Source organism: Lepisma saccharinum, chromosome 3 (assembly GCF_977018435.1).
Source record: "Lepisma saccharinum chromosome 3, izLepSacc3.1, whole genome shotgun sequence".
Classification (NCBI taxonomy): domain Eukaryota; kingdom Metazoa; phylum Arthropoda; class Insecta; order Zygentoma; family Lepismatidae; genus Lepisma; species Lepisma saccharinum.
The window spans coordinates 27,881,008-27,902,159 of NC_139231.1; the positions used below are offsets into that span (position 1 = coordinate 27,881,008).

General features: G+C 36.6%; 1 protein-coding gene across 2 annotated transcripts in view; it reads right to left on the reverse strand.

Annotated features, from left to right (window-relative positions):
* The window catches only part of LOC145984947 (DNA-dependent protein kinase catalytic subunit-like), a 241,918-nt gene that overhangs the window by 87,759 nt on the left and 133,007 nt on the right, over positions 1-21,152 (reverse strand). For both annotated transcript variants that reach the window (XM_083118377.1, XM_083118376.1), the window contains exons 30-32: positions 18,780-18,944; positions 12,399-12,646; positions 10,355-10,583 (exon numbers count right to left, since the gene is read on the reverse strand). In XM_083118377.1, the coding sequence (XP_082974503.1) occupies positions 10,355-10,583; positions 12,399-12,646; positions 18,780-18,944 (642 nt within the window). The remainder of the gene's footprint in view (positions 1-10,354; positions 10,584-12,398; positions 12,647-18,779; positions 18,945-21,152) is intronic.

A 21,152-nucleotide genomic window follows, 5' to 3' on the forward strand; every position in this document is an offset into this window, starting at 1 on the left:
CAGAGTCAAGAAATTAAGAAGTGATTTACAAGCTTTACAAACTACACTCAATGCCAGTCTTCAATTAGAAATTACAAATTTGCAATCACAATGCATGGACCCTCTTCTTAAAATTGATTCTGAACTCAAATTATTGCTTCAGAAATATACTGATTTGGCCACATTGGATAATTTTCAAAATTTAGAAGAAGCTGTAGCAGCTCTTCAAGCCAAATTTAAGACCCAGGCTAACAACTCTGAGCAATTGAAACAACAATTGGAAGAGCAAATAAATAATGTCCAGGCACAGCTCCAAACAACTGTCAAAAGCATAAAATCACAAGAAGATTTTGATCTAGTGATTTCCACTCTAAAAGAACAGATTCAGTCACTCCAAATACCTAATCTGGACCCTCTGAACAATGCCATAGCCGAGGTTAAAGAAAAAATTGAGACACTTGAAAATTTTATGAACAACTTGCCATCTTCTGATGCTTTAAGTGCAATAACTCGGAGTGTGGCAAATATTAAGCTGCAACTTGAAACATATGAAGATTTTGGAAAAATTCAAAGTTCCATAACCCATCTTGAAGGTACAATAGCAGCAGTGCAAAGTGATTTGGCAAATGTATTAGAATCCAGATTGCCTGGGATTGTAGATACCCTTGTTAGTGCCCAGCAACAAATCACAAAGCTTGAAAACCTCAACACTGAATCTGAACTATCTCATTTTCATCACTTGATTGATGATATCCAAACAAAACTTGAAATTTTACAACAATCCACACCCTCTCAGGCAGATATAGCCCTGCTCCAAAATGCTATGCAAAATGTGGCTCATGCTTCTGAATTAAACAATGTGAAATTGGCACTTGAATCTTTGCAGAATACTGTATCAAATCTGCCTACATCACAGGAACTTAAAAATATTAAGAGAGCTGTGAATAGGATATTGAAATCAGAAGATATCAAGAATATCCAGACAGAGATCAAACAACTTACTCAGACAGTGGCCACTCTACCAACTAATCAACATATTAATGAACTGCATGCCCTGTTTGAGGATATCAGAAGACAGGTCCATGATCTTACTGCTCAAAATTCAAAATTGGCAATTGTTGAAAATTTACAGCAAATTGTAGCTAATATCAAGCAACAGCTAGGAAGCATGGAATCCAACCAAGCAAATGCTCTGTCTGTTTTTGCCACCCAGCTACAAGAAATTGTGCAACAATACAAGAAACTTGCTGTGGACATAAAAATTAAGCCAGGCCATGATGATGTTGTTAGAACTATCAATGAGCACCTTGAATCTGTAACAAGCAGATTGCTCACAGCAGAAAAAGAAATAACAGGCATAATCGAGAATCCAAAACATACAGTAATTCTTGAATTGAACAGCATCCCCAACAAAGAATATGATTCTCCATTTACACCAGGCGGAAAAATATATATGCTGTCCCCTGCACAATTTTATTACCAGTTTTTTGTTGGGGGCACACTGAGACCAATCAAGATCAAATATTGGCTTCAACCACAGGCACACCACTACCCTACCTTATCAATAACAAATGCTGAAAACAAAGTAAAAATCACCAGTGTAGAATTGGAGGATTTTACAGACCCCAATACATTAGAAACAGCCTATACTGAAGATGATGGCTCTTTGGAATTTAAAATACATATTGGAGACAAATTATATTTAGAAAATCCTGCAGTCTCAGCTGCTGAACACCCTATAGTTGCAATATTCTTGTTTACATATTATGTCTAGAAAAATTATTGTTGATGAATTACACAGACAAGCCAGACATAATTTTAAGAGGCTCCCAGTAGTCACAAAGGGCATAGATGATTTATGGCAGAGCGACTTGATTGAAATGGCAAGTGGACAGTTGAAAAACTTAGACAAAATCAACAAGGGCTACAAGTATCTACTCACTGTGATAGACACATTTTCAAAATTTGCCTGGGCTGTGCCACTCAAATCCAAGACTGGAAAATGTGTTACAGAAGCCCTCAGGACAATCATCAATCAGAGTGGAAGATCCCCGCGCTATTTGCAAACAGATAATGGCAAAGAATTTTATAATTCAGTGTTTCAACAATTTATTAAAAGCCAGGCAATAAAACATTATTCGAGTTACAGTGATCTCAAAGCCTCAATTGTAGAGAGATTCAACAGAACCTTAAAAAATCTTATGTATAAACAATTCACACTTCAAGGTAATTATAAATGGATTAATATTCTTCCAGAACTTCTACATAAATATAACAACTCGGTCCATTCCACAATCAACATGAAACCCTCTGAAGTAACTTCATCTGATGAGCAAAAATTGATCAGCACTGTTTATTATCCTAAATATCAGCCAACAACAAGAAAAGCCAAATACAGGGTGGGTGATCAAGTAAGAATCAGCAAATATAAGCACTTATTCAAAAGAGGTTTCACAAGAAACTGGAGCACAGAATTATTTACAGTGGTTCAAGTTAAACCTGGGACCCTTAATACATATATAATAAAGGATCACCGAGGAGAAATTCTCAAAGGCAGGTTCTATGAACAAGAGCTCAGCAAAACTAAACAGCCTGACACATATCTCATAGAAAAAATTATCCGCAGAAAAGGCAACAAGTTACTTGTTAAATGGTTAGGACTCCCAGAACACAGCTGGATCGATGCAAACAAAATAATAATATGAACACCTGGGATGTTATAAAAAGGCTGCCAGAACCTGAACAGCAGAACAAGAGAAATGGCAAATTGCTACCTGATAATATTAGGTGTCTTATTGTTGGGCCATCTGCTTGTGGTAAAACTACACTAATGGTTGATAATTTTTTATTGGCACCCAACTGGTTAGACTGGAAAAACAGGCACTTGTATATCTTCTCTAAGAGCTTGGAACAATTAAAATATCAGCAGCTGATGAAGCTATATGATGGATTGGATATAGCCACTTTTGAACCAGATGTTAAGCCACTTCATGAATGTCTCGATAATTCTGTTGTTGTGTTTGATGACATTATACTGGATAATCAAAACAAGGTTAGGAATTTCTTTACACAGGGCCGGCACAAAAACATTGATTGCTTCTACCTGGCACAGACTTTTTCTAAAATTCCGAAGCAGCTGATCCGAGACAACAGCAATTTTATATGTGTGTTTCATCAAGACCATACCAACCTCAAACACATACATGATGAATATGTAGGTGGGGACCTGAGCTACAATGATTTTTCCAAGATTTGCAGCAGGTGCTGGAACCAGGACAGTTATGGGTTTGTCACAATTGATATGACAAGAACACCTAATACTGGTAAATATAGAAATAAAATTAACAATTTTCTAGACATTGAAACATAAATAAATAACCATGAAAAGGCCAATTATTGACGATCTTAAATTAAGAGATTATCTTGTAAAAAGATTTAAAGGATGGAAATCAGAGAACCGAGGAATTTATGAAAAACACAAACAAACAGAACAGCCCATAATTGATGCTATTGGTGAATTAGGTAAAAATATCAAAACTGTTACAGAGCAAAATCAAAATTTGATCACAGAGCTTGTACCTGTAGCTGCAAGAAACATATTAGATTATCCATTCACCCCACTTTCCAGTATTCATACACCTAGTCCTATTGCTCCTAGAAGAATTGAAGCTACTCAGGATCCTATTGAATTGGGTCTTCTTGCTCAAAAATATTTAACCACACCTAAAGACAATAAAGATGAGGTGTTTGGCTTATATGCTGGCACAGAGCGTGATGGGAGCATCATACATAGAATTGGCAATTTCAAAGTAACATTTATGGGGGATGATCTGATTGTTTATTCAGAATCTCGTCTCGGAGAAAAAGGTGCTTTTGTTAAGTACCCCGGAACACCTGGATTGTGGGAATTGATGACTCGGAAAAGGCCTGGCAGCTATACAGATCAGGATTATGAGGATTACAAAGAAATATTAATAAAATCAGATGCTCTATACCAGAACAATGATCCCACCCAAAAAAGAGTCAAGTCGAGCAGTGGAGCAAAATACAATAATTTAATCAAGCCCATATGGTCACAGATCAAGACTGGCAGTGGAATCAAACAATACAACACCCTGCCTAAAGAATTTGTGTGGGTTGATGATGTCAGGAAACTTGTAGATAGGTTATTGGTGATAGCTGGGGAGGAAAATGCAGGGAACCACAATTTTTACAATGAAAAGGTTGGAATTATGGACATGATAAGCACAAAATTGTCTAATTTTATAGTAAATGACACTAAGGGGATTGGATATCTCATAAAAATTATTAATACTCTACCACCTAAATTTTGGAATATTTCTGAGGGTCGGGGCCTTGTTAATGACATTATAAACAAGCTGCCATTTGAACTACATATTCCAGGCTATCAGTATTGTGGTCCAGGCACAAAATTGGATCATAGATTAAACAGAGGTGATCCTGGTGTTAATCCTTTAGATGCTGCTTGTAGAGACCATGACATAGCATACAACACACATTCTGATCTTGACAAGAGACATGTTGCAGACAAGAAATTAGAAGAGGCTGCATTTGGCAGATTTGTAAGCAAAGATGCTTCTTTAAGTGAAAAAATAGCAGCATTGGGAACCACCATAGCTATGAGCACCAAACAAAAACTGGGGTGGGGGTTGTGAATATGTATATAATAAACCTACAATGAAGGCCAAGGGTGTTATGTATCAAATACCTTATGCAGGTCTCAAATCTCTTGGGCCTATTGACAGTCTTTTAACCAAAAAGCAGCGCAAGAAAAAAAATTCTTGTCTTGCAAAGGGGCATGGTATGAAATTGTTGCTTAGTACCCCCCAATTAAAAAAATTACAGCAATCTAGAAAAAAATCACATGTGGGTGGCTTCATATTTACCATCCCTGCCATCTTAGCTGCTCTCGGGGCTGTTGGGAGCTTGGCTGGGGGATCAGCTGCCATAGCAAAAACAGTAATAGATGCCAAGAAGAATAAGGCAGAATTAGATGAGCAGAAGCGCCATAACCTGGCAATGGAGAAACAAGGCAAAGGTGTTAAGAGAGCCATGAATAAGTTTAAAAAAAACAAGAGCCGCTTACAAACCAAGATATTGAAGCTTTAATCAAGCCACTGGGCATCAAACATTTTAGAGGTGTGTACATGTCTGATTCTTTACCGGAACAACCACTCAACAAAGAGTGTGGCATTGTTAATTTGGATAAGTACAAAAATCAGGGCACTCACTGGATTTGTTATCTTAAATATTTAAAAAATGAGGCATTTGTGTTTGATTCATTTGGAGGTGTTCCTCCTGAAAATTTAGTAAAATATCTAAAATCAACTAATCTCTATTACAATAATGCCCGTGTTCAAAATTTCAAAGATGTTAATTGCGGACATTTGTGTTTATCTGTTCTTAGATATATGTCTCAAATAAATAAACCATCAATTGAAGATTTTCAAAAAGCCTTGTGGTATCTGAAACATCATGGGGGTATTCCATCTCACCAGCCAAAATTCAATATTGAAACTCAAATTACATGATGATATAGTATATCCCAAAACAATAGCTCTCAGAGCATTTTACGGCATGTACTTGATCCCTAATATTACACACCACAACAACACAATTGCAGTTGGGGATCAAAAAATTGTCATTACTCCAGGGCAATATAATCTGTCCACTCTAAATGCTCAATTACCCAGAGGTGTAGTGTTAAGTCAAAATTCTGTCACTCACAGAGTAGAAATTGTATCTGCCACAGAAACAGTGAATCTGGGTACTATAGGAGAGCTGTTAGGCTTTGAGAACAACACAAAACTTGAACCAGGCATCAAACACACTGCTATGAATATACCTAAATTCTTAGCCATAGAAACTCTGAATATTCACTGTAATATAGCAGAGGGTATGATCACCAAATCAAATGGCATAGGCACTCACAAACAAACCGGCATCATTGCAACATTCAAGCCTAATTCTGAATTTATGGAGCCAATCATCTACAATCCATCCCCAACATTATATTTTCCTGTGTGTCATAATAGAATAGATTATATTGAATTGATGGTCACTAATGAAAAAGAAGAATTAGTTGATTTTGCTGGAGCCACAACAACTGCAATCATAGAGATTAATATTTAAATAAAAATACATACAAGAAAAAATGGAAAATATTGAGAGTTATGAGCTACAATCATTCCCCCCAAACAGGAGGACATTTGCAAATTTAAATCAACCCAACACAGAGATTGAGGTTGATCTTGATGTAGGGGATGGCTTTATACACCCCCACAGAGCAGATCTATACATCAAATTTGATGTTGTAAAGCTCGATGGAACAGATTATCCGGCAAATTCAAATATAAGATTGGTGGACAATTTTGTGCCACATCTATTCTCTGAAATTGAGGTCAGAAAGCATGGCGTTGTTATAAACAGAGTGGATTATCCCGGCATTACCTCCACAGCTTTGGCCACATTAAAATTATCCAAAACCGAGGCTTCATACTACAAAATCGGTGGATTTGAGGCTGGTGATAAAATATTATCTAAAAACCACACTGTGCTGTTCCCTATGCGCCTATTGCCAGGATTCTTCTCGGATTTCAAAGATATTATGTGGAAGGGTGGGTTAAGAATTACATTTAGAAGAGCTGCCAATGATTATAATGCTTTGATGAGGTACAGTACAATAAACCCTACAGGAGAAGCTCTGCCCAATACCCTACCTGATGCAGGCAAATGCATTATTCAGACTATGGAGTTAAGAATCCCTGTTGTTGAATATGAGGCTAGTTATGCTCTTAAATACAAAGCAGATATAATAAAAAATCCACAGATTCCTCTGCAATTTTATACATATCAATGTGTACAGAAGCCCGCAACTGGTACATATTATGAGTTTGATGCTACAAATTCATTCTCCAGTATACAATATGACATGCCAGATTTTGTGGTGGTATTGTTTCAGACTGGAAGACACAATAATCAAGAAAAAAATTCAAGTAAATTTGATAGCTGCAACATCAAGAACATATATCTTAAAAATGGCAGAAATGAGGTATTTCCTAGAGAAAATTACAATTTAGACATGTCCAAGGATGATTTCCTCAAATTATATGAAGCATTTACATCCTTCAAAAGGGTCACTACTGGCAATACTGACATGTATTACACACCAGATGAATTCAAAGCACAGAGACCCATGTTTGTAATCAACACTTCAAAAAGAAAACAAGTTGTGGTGAATGACAGGACAAATATTAAAATTATCTGTGAATTCCATGAGGCATTACCTGATGACACTATATGTAGTGTTATTCTCATAGGTGAAAAATCATATGTTTATGATGTGAGAAATGAGAGAGTCACGGAGCAATTCTAGAAGGCCTCTGCACAATGCATTGTCTTAGTACTAGATATGCAAGTTGGGCCTGGTGCCCAATTAAAATATTCGGGTTAACATATTAATACTCTGAACTTAAACCAGAAATAGGCCACAACTTGACCACAAGTGGACCGGAAGTAGGCAAACCGGAAGTGGACCGGAAGTAAACCGGAAGTAAACCGGAAGTAGACCGGAAGTGGACCGGAAGTAAATATGTGTGGGTGTGGGTGGGTGTGGGTGTGTGTGTGTGTGTGTGGGTAGGTGTATCATGGCCTAGTTTTAAGTGTGGCCAAAAAAAATATCAAATTTTGACAAATTTATGGACAACAATCTCACAGAAGTACCTTTTATAAGTGTAGGCAAATCAATCTGAGGAGGCTCTTCCTTTCACAAAAAATTCCCGAGGGCATTTTTACAAAAATCTTGGATTAGGCAGGATTCCACACTAGAGCAAAAAGCTCATATGCTCATGTTGAGCTTGTTTTAAGTATAGCCAAACCTGCTTGAGGGGGGCTCTTCCTTTCGTGGGTTTATAATACAGTCAATACTACTACTAAGGAACAAGTGATTTCCGAAAGCAGCTCAAAAATTGAAGTGGAAGAGGCTACATCGAGTGAACTCTGTGAAACGCAAAATGTCGAAAATATTGTGGGTTTAGTGGAGGAAGAAAGTGCACCTGAGGTAGTGTCCCCCCAGTTCGTAGGAGTTCCTGATTGTGACAGTGAGAGTGCAAATTTCGTTAGTGACGATCCTGCTGAGTGGTGTCTGAATGAGTCTACAATTGACATTCTTCTAAGACGTGGAATTAATCAGAATCCTGAAAACAATTTTTCTAAATCGCAAAGACTCATAGCAGGTAAGACAAGATTTTTAAATAATAGTGATTTTTTTCGTAAACTTGTAAATATCGAATACATTTTGCAGAATTATTTGGTATATTCGTGCAGCACTGGTGCCGTTTATTGTGCGTCATGCACGTTGTTCAAGGGCAAGACAAACATCGCAACTCACGGCATTTCAGACTGGAAAAACATTCTAGCATCACACGAAAATTCTGAAGAACACAAAAACTGCGAGTTGGCACTCTTAACAAGGCAGAAATCTTTTGGAACCTTGGAGAACTTCTTGTGTCATTTCTGAACGCGCAGCTAACCTTCAGGCTGCATATGAAACTGATCTGGAATCAACCTTTCCAAACGAATGTGTGCATTTTGCGGGGCTTCTGAAGACCAGAGGAATCTGTGACCGCCAGCAGAAATGTTAGCCTTTATACGGAAAGAAAAGCTGCAGTCTGTTTCCAAATGTGGACATTGCATTAAGAATATTTTTGTGTACTGCTGTAACAAACTGTTCAGCTGAATGTTCGTTTTCGGCCCTAAAAAGACTGAAGACTTATCTCCGTTCAACCATGTGTAATAAAAGACTGAACGAGTTATCTATTCTCCACATCGAAGCAGACATCTTGACTGATGGACACATCAACTTTGGAAGAACTTATACACGAGTGTGCAGCAACCAAAGTGAGGTGGAATCATTTATGACTGGTGAGTGGTGAATTTAATTTCTCAATACATTACATAATTTTAGGTATAGCACATACAGAAAATGAATTGTTTGTTATTGATTTTTATCCTTTGTTTTCTTATTTCAGTATGTTCACTAATTTTTATATTAGCCTGTAAAAATACTGCAAATAAGTTACTACTTTTCTTTTGAGAAGGGCGCACATTAAGTTTGCGCCTAGGGGCAGCGAGGAAGCTTAATCCGCCACTGTTCATATGTAGACATTTTAGCGGAAATTTCAGGCTCTGCCAGGACCTGAACCAGCTGTCTGCATCCACTTCGCAGCTCACAGTTTGAATCTCCCATTGCCAAGTGGATTGTCCTTCCCGTGCATGTGTAACAGCTTCGTAGAAACAGTCGGGACACCATAGATGTTTTGATGTCTCATGAGAAGAAACGGACAAACATGTTGTGATAAAAATGGCAGCCTTAAATGGTGGCTACGATTTAGGGGATAGTTGCTCCCCACTATGGCCTCTTAATGCTAGGCCTTCTCTACCAAGAGAAAATAAACTTTCCTTATTCAGCATTGTAACATTTGACTGGCTACACACTGTACCAAAAATTTGATGATTGTAATGACTGCTGGAATGCATTTCATGGAATAATGCATAGCTCTGATTCTAATGGGTTCTATTGGGTTCCACTGCAGGACCGGAACCTTTTTTCTCACAAAAATTAAATGAGGTCCAAGTTTCGTATTGTTACACTGAAAAAAGGTTCCTGGGCCGTATTTTAATTGTTACTGAAAAAAAGGTTCCTGTTGGTCCTGGGATAAAGGTTCCTGGACCGAATTTAAATTGGTTCGGAAAAAAGGTTCCCGGACCGTATTTAAATTCATCCGGAAAAAAGGTTCCTGGACCTTATTTAAATTGAATTTGGAATAAAGGTTCCTGGACCGTATTTAAATTGATCGGGAAAAAAGGTTCCTGGACCAAATTTAAATACTATACAGATAAAAAGGTTCTTTATGGTCTAGAACCCATTTACGCTTGCTGATTTTCTCCCCTGGACCGGAATTGAATTTATTTAAAATTCCTGGACCTTGAACAACCCTGGATTCAAGGACAGATTCTGGAACCTTTCGATGTGGATAAAGGTAACATTGATTCATATTTGGAGTGGTTTGAACAGATTTGTGTTGCTAATGATATTCCAAAGGAAAAGTAAATTAGTAATTTCATTTTATTTTATAGAGGAAATTTATATTATGTTTTAAGAGATTTAGTTACCCCAGATTCTGTTGCTAGTAAATCATATGAAGTAATAAAAGATGTATTGTTGAATTGCAGAAAGATACTGATTTCATTCATTTCATTTCATAACAAAGCCCAAACTTTCTCCTATAACGGAAATTGTCAAGAGACTGTTAAAAAAAAAAAAAAAATACAAAGTAAAACAAGCATAACTCACCTATGGTTACATGTTCTGGAGTCAAAGGAATTTTCCCCACATGGGCAATGCCTACTTCAAGGATGGCACCCATTACTGCTGGAGTGCAGTGTGATGTGTTTTCTAGTATCCTGTTCAGGCAGCCAGTTGCTTTGGACAAAAATTCACTTCTATTCTCTTCACTTGATACCTCTTCATAGATTCCATCAAATAAAGATACAAAAGCCTGTTTTGCAATACCAGCATCTCTCTGAAAATAATTTTAAAATTAACAAATAAGATCTTTCAGAACATCTCATAATAAAGGGTATGTAATTTATCGTAAGACTACTGAAAAACCATTAAATCTATTAGGTGTGTCAAAAGTACATTCTAGGAAAGGTCCGATATGAAATACATGTCAATACTGATAAAGTACAGATACAAAACTTGCCAATACTGATTTTCTAGCAATCAATATGAAAATGTAAACATTCTCTGGTCCCACATCATGGCTGTGGGGTCTAAGGTGTCATGCTTTGGGATCCTGATATTGGACACGTGCAGGTTTGAGTCTCCTGGGGTGAAGTGTAACAACTTTTCTCCTGAAATTTCGTAGGGAAATTGGGGAGCTACAAATGAGTAGTGTAAGCCAGTCATGGAAACAAACAACAATGACAGGGAAATCATCCTGCTGGCCACACATCACCTTGTAACTGGTTGTATGATCTCCCACCTTGGCAGGTTAGGGAGAGGTTCGCAATAAGTAGATAGGTCCTGGCCCACACGGGCTGTTGCATCACAGGTTATTGTTATAAACATTTTCTGAACATGAATCGTTCAATAAATTCTTTATGTAATGTATGTAAATCAGGTGACTGCAATGTGTTCTACTTTGAAAAAGAAAACTGCTCAGCTGCTTCATAAAATCCGGAGGTGTGAACTATATGTTTACATTCATAAAATTAACAACAAAATGGCAGAATTATGCTCTATATTACAGGCTATTTACAGATATATCAAATCAGTAAAATTATCGATAATTCTACAGACATAACAATATGATGATGTGCCTTTACTGACTGATAACACTTGTGTTGCAAGGTTTTTCTTTTGTGGAAAGTTATAGCCAATCTTGAAAGTATTTCTTCGCAAGGTAGGTTAGTTTTTGTACAGCAAATTTTAAATCTTTTATATTTCATCTGGACATTGATTGAATAACATAGCCAGATGTTGAGTACACCTGGTACTGCTCTCTGGCATGACCAATGTTACCAGTACACCTCGTAATTTCGAAAAACATACTTTTTTATGAACATGCCACAATTAACCCTCACCTGTACTGCATAAAAATGCTTAAGTATTTATTGTTATTATTATCAGTTTCATAAATACCCACACAAACCGTTGATACACATCGAAATTTTTTACAAGTGACTCCATGCTGTCTTTTATCCACATTTGTTTTTACTTCTTACAAAAACTTTTTTGCACCTTACTAACTTTTTTCGCATACTGAACGTTCACGTAGACCATGGTTTTCTTGTCCAATGTTTACAAAATATCCACATAGATGAAGTATACCGCGGTACTCAGTCATTAGGACGTCCGACTACCATGCAAGAGACCCGGGTTCAATCCCTGGCAGGGGAGTTCCGGGATTATTTCCACCTGTTCAAGCGGCTCCGGCACCCACCCAGCATCGTATAAAGTGGGTAACTGGAGGAAACTCGGGGGGGGGGGGGTAAAGGCAGCCAGGGGCATGGTGCTGATCACTTCACCCCCATCTTCGGCTGTGATCAATAAAGTGTGGGGTCCTAGGTCCACAGCTCCTATACGCCTTCATGGCATAGTGCATAACACAGGGGAGCTCTTTACAGTTTTCTTTTTACTTTACCACATAGATGAAGTCAATACCCAGTTTCATGTCGCTATCGGTTCTTATACAAAAGTTACATATGTTCAAAGTCTTGGTTATGTGACTTTTTGAACAGTCTGTAGTTGAATCTCGACATATACACATGTGCCATTATTCACACAGAATGGTTCGATGTTTGTAAATGGAAGAACATGTAAAATATATTACCTTCACAAGATTCTTCAGTGGTACAAGGATTGCTGAATGTGGGATTTCTATGTCTGGGAAATCTCCAATCCGATACTCTCTGCTGACATTAATTTGCCTTTCTCTCTGGATTTTCCTCTCCTGCTTTAACTCCTCTCTGCGAATTCCTCTCTTCACCTCTTGGCTGGCAAAGTAATATCGTCTCTTCTGCTCATCTTTGAGAAACCTTCTTTTCAATGGAGATGGAGTACTTGGCTGCAATGGTGTGTCTAAATAGAAGAAAATGAAATTTAGGTTAAATTATAGGTTTCTCATACATATTGGCAAAAAAGTTCTTTTTCTAGGTACTTTTATGAAATTCTAGACAACTATCTAGTGGTCTAGAACTTATTTCAACCTGCTTTCTAGAATGGGAAAATAAAAACACTCTTCTGTCATTTGATACAAGAACTAAAAGGAAAATATTACCGCTGAGTTGATACCAATGCTGATGTATAGTTATAGGAAAAATGTCAGTTGGATATTATTCACAGAAAATGGCCAATACTTTTCTGGAGTTTGGGTATTTTGTGAAGTCTGCAAAAATGTCACACAACACTTTAAAGGAGTCTGATTATCCTGGAAATTATGCAAAATGCAAAGTTTTAATTTGCTTTGCTCCAGTGTTAAATGAAATAATCGGTTTTATGATTAAATGACTGCTGATTTATATCACTGCACTGGACTCCTTATAAATTACTCCCTCTGTCCCATAATTATTGTTCGGTACACCTTTGTTGGTTGTCTCATAATATTTGCCCGATATTCAAACTGTGACATTGGTGTATACAGAAGAAGAACATGAAACACGGGAATGAGTCATACAACTTTATTACTCTGCAACGTCCACCCACGCAGTGCTCAGCACCACGGCGCAGGAGTACTGGTACTGGCTGCGTTCAACACGCTAAACACTGCAGTTGGATGGTCGGCAAAAGTTACCCATATGTGCTAACTGATTCAGTCGTAGTACAAGGACTCAGAAATATCTTAGGGCTTGCTAGGTGTAAAGAAAGACTAAAACAGGTTTATACATATATATGTAACAGTTTATTATAATCGTATCACAAAGATGTCCTTTAGCACACTTACTCAAGTGTCTTTACCTTTACCCTTACCACTCACTTGCATCAACAAATTGAACAGTATAAATGACAATAAAAATGGCTAACCATCTCATGTCATAAACATTCACACTGTACTCAGAATTTGAACTCCAGGCCTTTCTGCCAAGTACTTACTGATTTCAAAGAGTGCTTCTCGCTGAGCTAATTTACATTTTTTTCCATTTCACATTCCACTTTTCTGGTTTTTGACCTTTAATTATCATGTCCCAATAATTGATAACATTTACCAAATACCACGTCCACGCAGGGTCTAATCCTGAGCTAAGTTCATCAACGTAGAGGTGGACCCGTTAACATTTACAGAATACAGCGACCACGTAGGGTCAAATAAAAATAAGCGAAACTAATAACCGTAGAGGTGGATCCGTTAACACATTTAAACATTTAGCATGCATTATTCATCCATACCTTCCCAACAAAACACAATACTGCGACTTCGCAGGGCTGTTAAAAGTGGCGACCTCGCAGGGTCGTTACAACTCAAGGATGAGTACAAATTGTACTTTCCATCTGCCTCTTTGTCATTCCTGTACTACCATTTTGGCATACCAGACTATAATTATGGGACAGAGGGAGTAATATTAATCAATATTCTCAATAACTTGTAATCATTACAATGTTCAAATATTGGTATTGGTGACAATTGGGAAGAGTATTGGCATTGGTATTTGCTAAGGTGGTATTGGCTCAGCCCTAGTAAATATATAAAATATTAGTGAAACCAGTAATGACTCATACCTCTAAACAATTTACTGTCTCTGAGGAAAATGAAATTTCATGAAAAGAACAGTAAGAATAAGGTGTAATGTACAAGAATGATCCATAACTGTGTAAAAATAACCAAAAACGGATAATAAGGTGTAATGAACAAATATATAAATTTACACTTGAGGGACAACACAATGCAAGATTCATAGAATGACAAACACTTACGGAGATTTTACACCAAAATTACAAGCAACATAGGTCATGTGTAGAGCTCGGATTTGTATGTAATTAGATATTCCATACCTTTCTAGATACATACCTTGAATAGGAAAATGTCAACAAATTATATAACTGACATGATCTTGCACAAGCTTTATGTTACATATTTTTACGTCTGCCAGGATATTACATATTTTACATATTTGCTAATATACTTTACATAAAACAACATATTATGTTCAACGTCTGAAGCATGATGAAGAAAATTTTTGATGTCATATTTTCTAATCAATGAGATGCTAAGTGCTTACAGTCAGCTAAAATTGACTGCCAAGTCGAAAGACAGGCTTTAAAGAAAAAAAAATTACAGGAACTGTTATTCATCAAAAGATGCTGGAGTTTCTACCCCCTGCCCCCTTTTGTTTCACTTCTAGGTTTAGGAAAATACCTATAAACTTGGCATCGGCGAACAAGAAAGCTACTTCCTGTACATAGCAAGTTACAAAATAACCACTTTTGTACAAAAAGTACACAAGTAGCTATGTATTTTCACTAGATTGTTCTTTCTGTAGATGCTTCTTTTTACAATTTGTTTTGAAAGTTACAAAGAGTTCTCTTACATATTTACATCTTATATAATAATTTGCGATGTGAAAAGTAATTAATAGTTGAAAAAATTGATTTCTTAAATATGTACACGTTGCTGTGCTTTTCTGAGTTTATACATTTGACACAAATTTTAATTTGAACAACTTATGTCCTTAAAATTATGTTGAATATGTTCAAATAAAATAAATATCTAGCAGAATTCTTGAAATTGTTTGGATACTCGATTATTATTAATATTACATATTCTTTGATACTACATATTTAGATACATATCCTTTTCATAATACATATTTAGGTACATATTTTATCAATTATTGTTAGATATTTATGTACTTTGATGTTACATAAAAATCCGGGGTCTAGTCATGTGTCACTTGAAAAACAGCAAACTGAATGCACGCTTACAAAAAATGTCATGCTTCTACAGTGTGTAACGTAGTTATTGATTGGTTCATTCTCAAGCTGCATGTGTTGCATGTTATTAGTCACTTTGGTTTTAAATCTCCCTTAGATGCAGGTAAGGTAAGGTAAGGACAGGGAAAGTTCCCTGTGCATATAGCACCGTGCCATAAAGGCACATTTTTAGGGGATGTGGGGGTAGGGCCCCACACACTTTCGATCTAGGCCCTTTTGGAGGTGATGTCATCAGCACCATGCTCAAGTCACCTTTACCCCACTCCCAGGGTTGCTCCCAGCTACCCGTTGATTTGAGGCTGGGTGAGCTCACAGCCACCTTCTGAGGGGACAAGGCCGGAAAAAATTCGACCTTAGATCACCCACCACGAGTATCGAACCTGGGATTCCCGCATGGCAGTCAGTTGCCCTACCAACTCGACCACCACCCTTAGATACAGCATATTCATAATTTCATCTGGGACATGGTGCCAAGTTCTATGGTAGTCATACAATTTTTGTTAGCTTTGTTAATTAGCACATATACAAGACTTAGAATATCAGAATAGTTATTAATTTTTACACATGTACCCATAGAGTAAATTAAATACTATTATTATTCATGAAAATGAAAAATGAAGACTTGAACAGGAGTTGAATCTGGATCTCCAGCATACTGTTATTCTTCTACCAACTGAGCTAATGAGTACTGGTTTCGCCCGATATTTCAGTTCTGCTGTATTACCTGTGTAGAATTGTCACAGTAAGCAAGAGACCCTACTGAGTCCTGATTGAGCCAGCTTTTTCACTGAAATTTCTACATATTAAAATACGATAATTTGGAATTAAATTGGATCTCAGTTACCCATGTGATACAAGTCAAAACACATTAGCTAAAAGTGATGAATCATCACCCAACTTGAATAATAAATTGGGGAAATTCATGTTATGACAGATCAGGGTTGCTACGATTTTTTGATTATGAAATTCCCTGACATTTCCAGGTTTTAAAGTCTGAAAATTTAATTCTTCCAGACATGTTTATCATCATGATTTTTAGCATTTTGTAGGTTTGGTGCGTATTACTCACAATTCCAGAATATAAAAAGGACATTAAAAATTAGGGATGGGCCGATATGAAATTTTAGCCGATACCGATAAAGTGCCGATATAAAATTTACCGATACCGATAACCGATATTCTACCGATCCGATATAAAATTAGAAATGGTCCTTGAAGAACCTGAAATGATCATTGATCTCCTTAATAAATGTGTGTTTCAAGGTGACTGCAGTGAAAAAGAAGTTGAATATTTAGACATTTACTTTTTAGAAAGAAGGGCAGGGAGATTATCCATAAAAATTACAACAAAATGTTAGAATTTTGCACTAAATTATAAGATATTTATCGATATATCGGATCGGTAAAATAATCGGTAATTTTACCGATAAACCGATACACCGATATGCCTATATCGGCCGATACCGATAGAGTACCGATTAATCGGTCCCATCCCTATTAAAAATTAACGTTAAAAACTGTACTTACGTATGCGAGTATGTTGTTCCTATCTTCCTTTTTTAGAACTACGTTTTGGAGACTAACTATCCCCTTCTTCAGGTTCGTATGAAAAAACTAGGTACTTCACATAGTACCATGTCGAAATATAATAAAAGGATTGTGACAAGGGTTTGTGTGGATAAAGCCTGGAAAATTGCACCCAATATCGGTTTCCACATCACTCCGGAAGTTATCCAAGCTGCTCGAGAAGAACGAGAATTTACGTTGAATTTGTGACCCAATAAGGGGAAATAAGGAAATAAAGGGGAGAGGAAAGCATTCGTGGAGGAGTGACCTTCATGTGGATTAGGAAGCACATTCGAGCAAGTTGTATATTGTGACACACACAGGTTTTTTAGTTTTAACATGAGAATAGGTTAATTGTGCAAGTTTTTAGTGAACGATGGGCTTTTTATATACGTCTGGGGCAGGGATATAATATCTTAAATGTATCCACACCAACCCTTGTCCAGCTTTTATTACATTTCGACGTGGTACTATGTTAAGTACCTAGTTTTTTCATACAAACCTGAAGAAGGGGATGGTTAGTCTCCGAAACGTAGTTCTAAAGAAAGGAAGATAGGAACAACATACTCGAATACGTAAGTACAGTTTTTAATGTTAATTTTTAACGTCCTTTTTACATCATGATTTTTGCTTTTTGACCTTGTGTTTTTAAATTAAATATATAATCCGTTAATTATTATGAATATTCACTTTCACAAACTTTTCTTTACCAAATTTCATTCTACACACACAAGAAAACATGAAAATTCGAAGAGTAAAATGTAAAATTCCAAATGGCATCAAATGTATTGGGTGCTACAATCACGTGCATCTAGCCTTCAGGCTAAGGTAACAGGGTACATTATTTCACCATTAACAGATCTACACAATATAAAAACACAAGAAAAAGTTCATAAACCATACACAATTTTTCATTTTCTGGCAGATTTATAGTGTTGTGAAAATGGCTGCTGTCTTGCTTACATTTATAAGTACACAGCTTCTGCAGAAATTTTTGTTGCATATAGGAATTCTATAGGAAATGCCAACAAGACTAAGATCTATAAAATAATAGACAATAACCTCATCTTCACCAACCTTTCTGATAATTATGATCATACTGTCAATGTACTTTAGTTATCAATCAGATATCTGGACTGCAAGTTTTACTCGTACTTTGATATTCTTTCTAATATCTAGTATTATAAAAGCAAAAAATTATTACAGAAATTAGAAGGAACCATAATTTCGCACAAGACTGAGAATCATAAGAATGAAAGAAACAAGTTTCTGAAGTGAATCTCTTTTGGGAGTGGAATCACAAGAACCGAATCCAGAAGTGGAAGTGAACTACTTGTTCATCTTGCAACTTTTTCTCTTGCAGACTCCAAAATGCACGTAAATTCCAGATGATCTGCAAAATTTCCTAACATTTCCCTGATTTTTCCCTGACAAGCCAAATTCCCTGACATTTCCCTGTTTTCCAGATGCATAGCAACCCTGCAAATAGAAGTAGTATCACATTTGATAAGGATGTGTCGAATATGTAATATCAACTATTGTAGTGATATGGATATTATTTAAATGTAATTGTAAAGTTTTATAGTAATCTAGAGAAAACACATTGGTCAAGCATAAATTGTGAGCACATCAAAAATACCATTCTGACTAGAAAAAGTACCATAGAATTCTCGAATTAAAATTAATTTTAGATTTAGAACAATAAGATCACATCATTTACCTGCATTTGTGGATGTACCTGAAGCTGCATTTCTTGATGTGCTCCCTGCAAGTCTAGGTGTCTTGGACAAGCTACCCATAGTGAAAAGTAAACTTGACTTGTCTGCACTGAAGCTGGAGTCTCCGAAACTCATGTCGAGTGTATTTGCACTCCCCGAGACATCATCTGTAATAAAAGAATGAAGTGACATAAAGAATAAGCAGTGTTTGTAAGTGCATTACCTAATGATCATCAGGAGCAACAAATAATCACTAAACAAACAGAAAGAGATAAAGGTATTTATTACTGTTTTGCATATGTTTATTTCAATTTACATTGTATTCCTCAGGGTGTTTACAATTCCATAAAAACAAATTTCCCTGACTCTTCCAGGTTTTTACAGACCAAGAACCAAAATTTTCCAGGCTAAGTAATTAGGACAATTCATGTATCACAGATCACTACATTTAAGCTAACATCACACTTAGAACTCCACCAAGACTTTAGAATATTTACTTCACATGTAAAAGTGATAACAGCAGGATTGACTTACAGTTGTATAAATAAATCACAACAATTGTATAATACACATTTATAGTAAAATTTAGTCATACAATCTGTATTAATTCTAATGTCTATGACACACAATCCAAAAATTGCAACAAGTAATACAAAATTCCTTTAGCCACTTAATGTAGAAGATTTCTACATTAAAATAGTTCAAAACATGACCTTTTCCTAGAATATTTAATATACACTCCTCACAAAAAATTTGGAATATTGTTATATTAGGCACAAAATGTTTCGAATGTTGTTCTATTAGGCAATGGGTGATAAGCATGGTGGCATATGTCGGCAAAAACACGAGAACGTCCAGCAGACAGATGTCATGTGTTCTTGCATTCCAAGGCCGTGCTTATCACCAATTGCCTTATAAAACAATATTCTAGGGATGGGATCGTTAATCGGTACTCTATCGGTATCGGTCGATATCGGCATATCGGTGTATTGGTAAAATTACAGATTATTTTACCGATTCGATATATCGATAAATATCTTATAATTTAGTGCAAAATTCTGTCATTTTGTTGTAATTTTATGAGTAATCCCCATGCCCTACTTTATAAAAAAGTAAGTGTCTAAATATTCAACTTCTTTTGCACTGCAGTTACCTCGAAACACACATTTATTAAGGAGATCAATGAACATTTCAGGTTCTTCAAGGATCATTTCCAATTTTATATCGGATCCGTAGAATATCGGTTATCTGTATCGGTACCGTATTGGTATCGGCCAAAATTTCATACCAGCCCATCCCTACAATATTCCAAACTTTTTGTGAGGAGTGTATAATTTCTTGCTTGTTTTTTTCTTTGTTCAAAAACTTACTTTTAGTGCACTATTACAAAAATGTTGATTTTCCAAGACATACAGTAAATTTCCCTGACTTTTCCAGGCTTTCCAGACTGGCAGACACCCTGATTCTTACGTACTGTTAACACCAAAAATAGAAGGAAAATGCACACACAGGAAATATAAGGGTCCAGATTGAATAAGGTCTCTAACAGAAGAGAAACCCAGAGCACGCTAATTTTAAAGACTGGTGAAGCAATGGTGGTCAATCATGGGAAAGGATCAAAGGACGCAATACTGAACTTGTGGGAAATATATTTTTTCAAGTACAAAGAATAAGGCATGTTCAATATATAATAAGAATTTTGCAAAAAAACCTCTGTTAATAAGCCTATGAAGACAAAAACTAAGCATCCTTCTTCCACTTCAGACCCCTCTATTCATGGACGTCCGCAGGATTTTTTCCAGGGAGGGGCAAGGAAGGTATTTTTTTTCCAGGGGGGGCAAACAAGGTAAATTTTTCCCAATAATAGTGTTGTTTCCTCAAAAAACATTGCTTAAATTTGAATTTATCATATTCATGTAATAATAAAAACATATAATTGTGGCTGAAATGAAATTATGTGACAAATATATAATTTTTGGTTGACTTTCATTTTCCAGGGAAGGGGGCACGGCCCCCCCCCTTGCCCCCCCTTCCAGACGCCCATGCCTCTATTACTATCAGAAGCACCAAGAAGACGAAGCAAAATCCCAGTGTTAACTGCGGAAGCCCCATAATATACGACATCACTCATGGTGTGCAAGGAACAAGATGTGTTCAGTGATTTATTTCCTGCATGCTGAAGGGGGTGATTTTATTGGCTGCATAGTCACTGGGGATGAGTCTTGGATTTCACCCTGAAAGCAACAGAGTATCACCATCTTCTCCCAGGCCTAAGAATGCGAGATCGGAGCTGTCTGCAGGAAAAGTGATGTTGAATGCTGTTCAGGACAGGGACTACCTGACCAAAGACAAAACTGAATAGTGCTTTATTGAAG